Here is a 4,996-nt window from a genome sequence, read left to right as displayed (position 1 = left end):
GGGGGGGGGGGGATTTGGCGCATTCGGTAGCACTGATGAGGTTTCATCAGAGATTATTTGAAAGAGAACTGCAAGTGCAAAATGACATTTTAAAAGAGGGAAATGAAATTGGTAGTGGAAGCAAAGCAAACCAATTACGAAGTTACAGAAAATAAAACTATATTTGGTGAAGTGTCAGAGATTTTCTCGGACAAGGTTAAAGAAACGACTCGGCACACAGGAAAATTGTCTTCAATACTGACGGAAGCGGATCTCTGAGAGCGAACGACGGTTTAGTTGCTCCGTGATCACGCTCAGAGCCCCCCCCTCCTCGAGTTCGAACCTTTATTGTGACATATGCAAAATACAAGAATAACACTGCCCCCCATATTTGCATACCGCACCCCTGGTCCGGCCCCTCGGTGGTGATTGGTTACCTGGGTGTGCGCTTTGAACCAGCGGCACTTTGGCGCCTTTCGGTCTGGTCTACACTGTATCAACATATCGCAGACTTTGCGGACGACAAATGTCGCCTGGGCGCGACGGGTGTCCTCAAATCGTCTTTTGTTGTTCAACCGCTGTTCCCAAATTACTCGTTCCCCCTTTGTGACCGGATCTGGCCCTCTCTCCTCTGATCGCCCACCCGCCTTGATGTGTTAATTGTGGTGTGGGCTGCAACAGCCCTCCGCCCAAATGGCCGGCACCTTCTGAACAGGAATTTGGGGGTGCGAATTACGCACCCAGACGCTTCAACGTGCACAGATCAAATGAAACTTTAAACATGATACAATTTCGCCCATAGATTCCTCTAACAGGAAGCCAACAAACGCGTGCTTTGTTTGATTCGACTTATCCCAAGTGTGTGGCAATTGGATTTGTGCTTCCTGCGTAACGTGTATAACATTTGAAAAAGCACACCCGCTCTGGGAAAGACCAGCATCGATTGACAGTGCACTCAAATGACCCAAACACATGGAAGAGATTTTTGTCATCGGCGATATGGCATGACTCCTTCATGTGACTGGCTCCAAGTCAGCTCTTCAATTAATTAGAAGAAGAATATTCCATTGCTGAATAAACGACACGTTGCAATCATTTTTGTTTGCATTTGTAAACTGTAAGACATGAGCAAAGAAACTGTCGCGCTGGATCTCATTTTACCTGTGCTACGCTTACGCCACTTTGTGTGCTGTTGCACATGCCCATCAGACACGCAATTTAAAAATAATCAGCCAGCATAATTCTTGTCTCATGACTGATGTCACTTGGCGCATGCTAAATTAATCAATTTGCATTTATTCCTCCAGCAATGTGCAAAATTAACTGCGAGGCAATTTAGTGAATTTGGCAGATGCTCCTGGTTGCACCCCGTTAGTAGATTAGCTTCCACATCTGCTTTCATGTAAACCCTTTGCATTAGTTAACCCTTGGATGTTCACTGAAGTCTAGTGTATTTTGCTCATTAATTGGCTTTTCGGGCAACACTACTCCTAAAATTGGAGCAGGTTGTCCTCCTTGGTATACAATGGGCCCGACATATGACATTTAGAGGTTAACCCTCATGGAGTCTCGCCAGCCTGTCAAACCTCTACTGGATTATTGCAACATGTGGCTCTTCATTGTCACATTAGCCTCAACTAACATGCTGGTCAAAACATACGCCACTTTTGATTTTACCCCATGAAGTAGAAGAACATACTTGAAAGTATCCCCTGAAATCATTGGTATGAGATCAGATAAATCTGATTGCCCATTCATAAGTGTGTCAACAATCTTTCACACAACGCGATGATACTGTCCATCATCATCGCTTTTTTTTTTCTTCTCGCCAATAACTCAGCGGTTCCTAAGAAACAGGCGGTGGACTAGTGTCAGTCTATGGGTCAATTGATACCCGCCGCAAAAAGAAATTGAAAGAATTTTTTGAAAACAAGGTGCATCCGCCCACGCATTGGTAACAAGTCACTCCGACTCACTCAATTCAATCATGCGATACAGCGGGTAGACACTAAAGGGTTCTGCATAATATGGTGGTAATATTTACCAAGGTACTGCCTTTTCTCACATCCTCCAGACGCTCCAACACTTGTGTCAAGCTCGGATCATCAGAGTCCACGAACCAAATAGGTGGTGTTGATGGATATGACTCCTGGAGACATAAAAATAATGCAAGTTTGAGTCCATGGCTTGCATTTTAGTGAGTTTGCTTTGGTCACAGGCAGCTACACCAATGTAATATACTTTAAACCAGTGTGAGACATGATCATGTGTGCCATAAGAAACGCTGTATTTCACTTCATTGGTCATATGAAATCTTAATTTACTTTTTTACTAAAAATGTATTTTTGATCATCTATCTATGCCAGAGGCAAGCCGAAAAATTGAACGCTTTTCCACGAGAAGGCAATTAACCTGTGTGAACATCTGTGGTCAACAGCAGTGACGCGAGTGGCAGTCTTTCCAGTAGACCGTGTGTGTTTAGTTATGAGAAGTAGTTTTAGTTTCAACGGGAGATCAAACTCCCCTGCTTACATATCCTCTGAATGTATGTACGGTATATAAAATGTACAGAGTCAAAACTCGTTAATTTGAATGCTAAAAGTGAATTCCCTTGTGGATCAGTAAACTATCTATTTTATCCATCTAAATATTTGGTCGTGAATCTTAAGTGTAGACACAACAACAAGTACACAGGATTTGCACGGAGTAGGCTACTTGTCCAACAATTTTCACGGCTAACTTTAGCTTACCTGCTAACCCCACCCCTAATAAACACGTCAATCGCCGCTAGCGTACTGACCGTTATGTTGCAGTGAATAATCAGCAGCTTCTCCCCAGTTACGTTGAACTGACAGCTTAGCTCGTCGGGCTTCCAGTCGATAATCCGAAATCGTTCGTGGTTTGGATCGAAAATAGACTCCAAAAACTTCAGTTCGGCCTTCAGCCCCGACACCGACATCTTCCACGCATCTCCGGCCGGGCCGCTTGGGGAGGGGGAGAAGAAGCCGGGGCTTTAGCTCGGAGCTACTTTATGCCACAAGCAAAAACAAAAGTTAAAATTGAAAAAAATGTATATCCAGGTTTAATTTTGGAGTTCAATAATGACAATTTGTCCCTCGGGCTCCCCTGTGAGTTCAACGTCGCGGTGCCTTCCGCGGGAAGCGTCCGGTTCAAGTTGATCTCAATTCGATTTGTTTTCACCGACGTAGCGGCTAATGTTAGCCTTTAGCACGTTAGCATGCTAGTCCGTTGTTGTTGTCTTTCCGTCTATTGTTGTTGGCCGCCTATGATGACAACTGTCTTAAAAGGCTGCAAAGCCGCGTCGGCTCATCTCGTCTGCTCGCTCCCATGGCACGGCGCCCCCGTTATTCATCGAAGTGGCGGGAGAGCGCACGGTTCGCCCCGCTACCCCGCTGAGGGTGGAAATAGTCCGGCGGAGGAGGGACAGTGTTTTTCATCCCGGTTCATCTACTGGTAGCGTAGTTGGCCTCTGTTGGGGTTTAAAGATGGCGTTCCGTGAGCTCGCCGTTCCCGCAGCATCCCACAATCCATCGCGCCCTAGCCCGCGCAGGTCCAAGGCAAAAGTTTAGCCGAAATTATATTTTAGGTTTTAAAACTATAATATATTTATGGTTATTGTCTTTGAATTTTCAAATTTACCCATTTAAAAAAAGTGGGACACGATTATTATTTCTTAAATAAAGTTATTACCACTACAGTTTTCGCAGCATCAAACATTCAACACAAACAATATCACGTGAAATTTAACTCTGATTAACGTTAACATATAAATATTGTAAACACAACTTTGGTAGGCGCTGAGGCAGAAATTTGGACCTGTCTTGTTTGGCATGCCTCTACAACATTGCATTGGTGACAGTACCTCTGGATTGGCAGGCTCGGGTGGTGGTCCCCCTTTTTGAGAAGGGGGACTAGAGGATATGTTCCAACTAAAGTGGGATCACATTCCCCACCCTCCTTGGAAAGATCTATTCAGTGGTGCTAGAGAGGAGAGTGCATCAGGAAATCGAATCTCAGATTCAGGAGGAACAGTGTGTTTTTTTTCCCCCTGGCCGTGGAACAGTGGACCAGCTAAACACACTTGGGAATGTCGTTGAGGGTGCATGGGCGTACCCCTAACTAGTCTAATGTGTTTTGTGGACTTGGAGGTGTTCAACCATATCTCTCGTGGAGTTTTGTGGAGGGCGTTTCAGGAGTATGAGGTGCCAAAACCATTGATACGTGCTGCTTGGTCCCTATACGACCAGTGTCAGAGTTTGTTCTGCATTGCTTGCAGTAAGGTGATTTTGTTTCCAGTGATAATACAATTCCAGAAAGTATGTTTGACACAAACAACACTGGTCATCACCCAAAGAACAACATAAAGTACCTACAGTGAAGCGCGGTGATTGCAGCATCACGGCTGAAAAGGACAAAGGTGGGGATGGTACTTCCACTCAAGAAGTTGTGGCTTCAGTGAGCACGATGTCCCTGAAAGGTCATGGGAGAATCTCATACAGAGGTCAAGAAGGTGCTTTGACACTTGGCTTTTGCATGAGGCTTCTGCAACGACAGCAACCGCAATGTACTAACAATGAATATTTGCTTAAAAGGTAAAACCGACTTCACATTGTTTGATTGTATTAATACAGAATTTCCAACAGGGGGCAGTATTTCACAAAACAACAGAGACTTTTCTTGACGTTCTGGCGAAAACGGGCTTTAAGAGTGGTAGGCAGATACAGGCCTCAAGTTGTCTTTGAATAAGTTATTTCTTTTCAAAACAAAATCATAATTTGCACAATTTGACAACGAAAACATTGTTGGCATTACTGCTACTACTACTACTACTACTACTACTAATAATAATAATAATAATAATGTAATAAAAATAATGCTATTCGGCAAAAATGATGTTTGTCTTTGGAACTAGGATTTTTTCCCCTTCTTGTACGAATACAACTTTATTGTCATTAAATAATTATTACATTTCTTCCATTTTTATTGGTGACTGGAA

General features: G+C 43.8%; 1 protein-coding gene across 1 annotated transcript in view; it reads right to left on the bottom strand.

The window, feature by feature from the left end:
* LOC109513912 (ubiquitin-conjugating enzyme E2 Q2-like) overlaps positions 1 to 3,506 on the bottom strand; it is an 11,510-nt gene extending 8,004 nt beyond the window's left edge. Inside the window, exons 1-2 of the mRNA XM_019866634.1 lie at positions 2,780 to 3,506; positions 2,024 to 2,128 (exon numbers count right to left, since the gene is read on the bottom strand). Coding sequence (XP_019722193.1) covers positions 2,024 to 2,128; positions 2,780 to 2,938 — 264 coding nt within the window. The 5' untranslated portion in view covers positions 2,939 to 3,506. The remainder of the gene's footprint in view (positions 1 to 2,023; positions 2,129 to 2,779) is intronic.
* Positions 3,507 to 4,996: the final 1,490 nt, after the last annotated feature.

Source organism: Hippocampus comes, unplaced genomic scaffold (assembly GCF_001891065.2).
Source record: "Hippocampus comes isolate QL1 unplaced genomic scaffold, H_comes_QL1_v1.1 scaffold82, whole genome shotgun sequence".
Lineage (NCBI taxonomy): Eukaryota > Metazoa > Chordata > Actinopteri > Syngnathiformes > Syngnathidae > Hippocampus > Hippocampus comes.
Note: the sequence above shows the minus strand (reverse complement) of the source record. Positions and strands in the feature narration are given on the sequence as shown.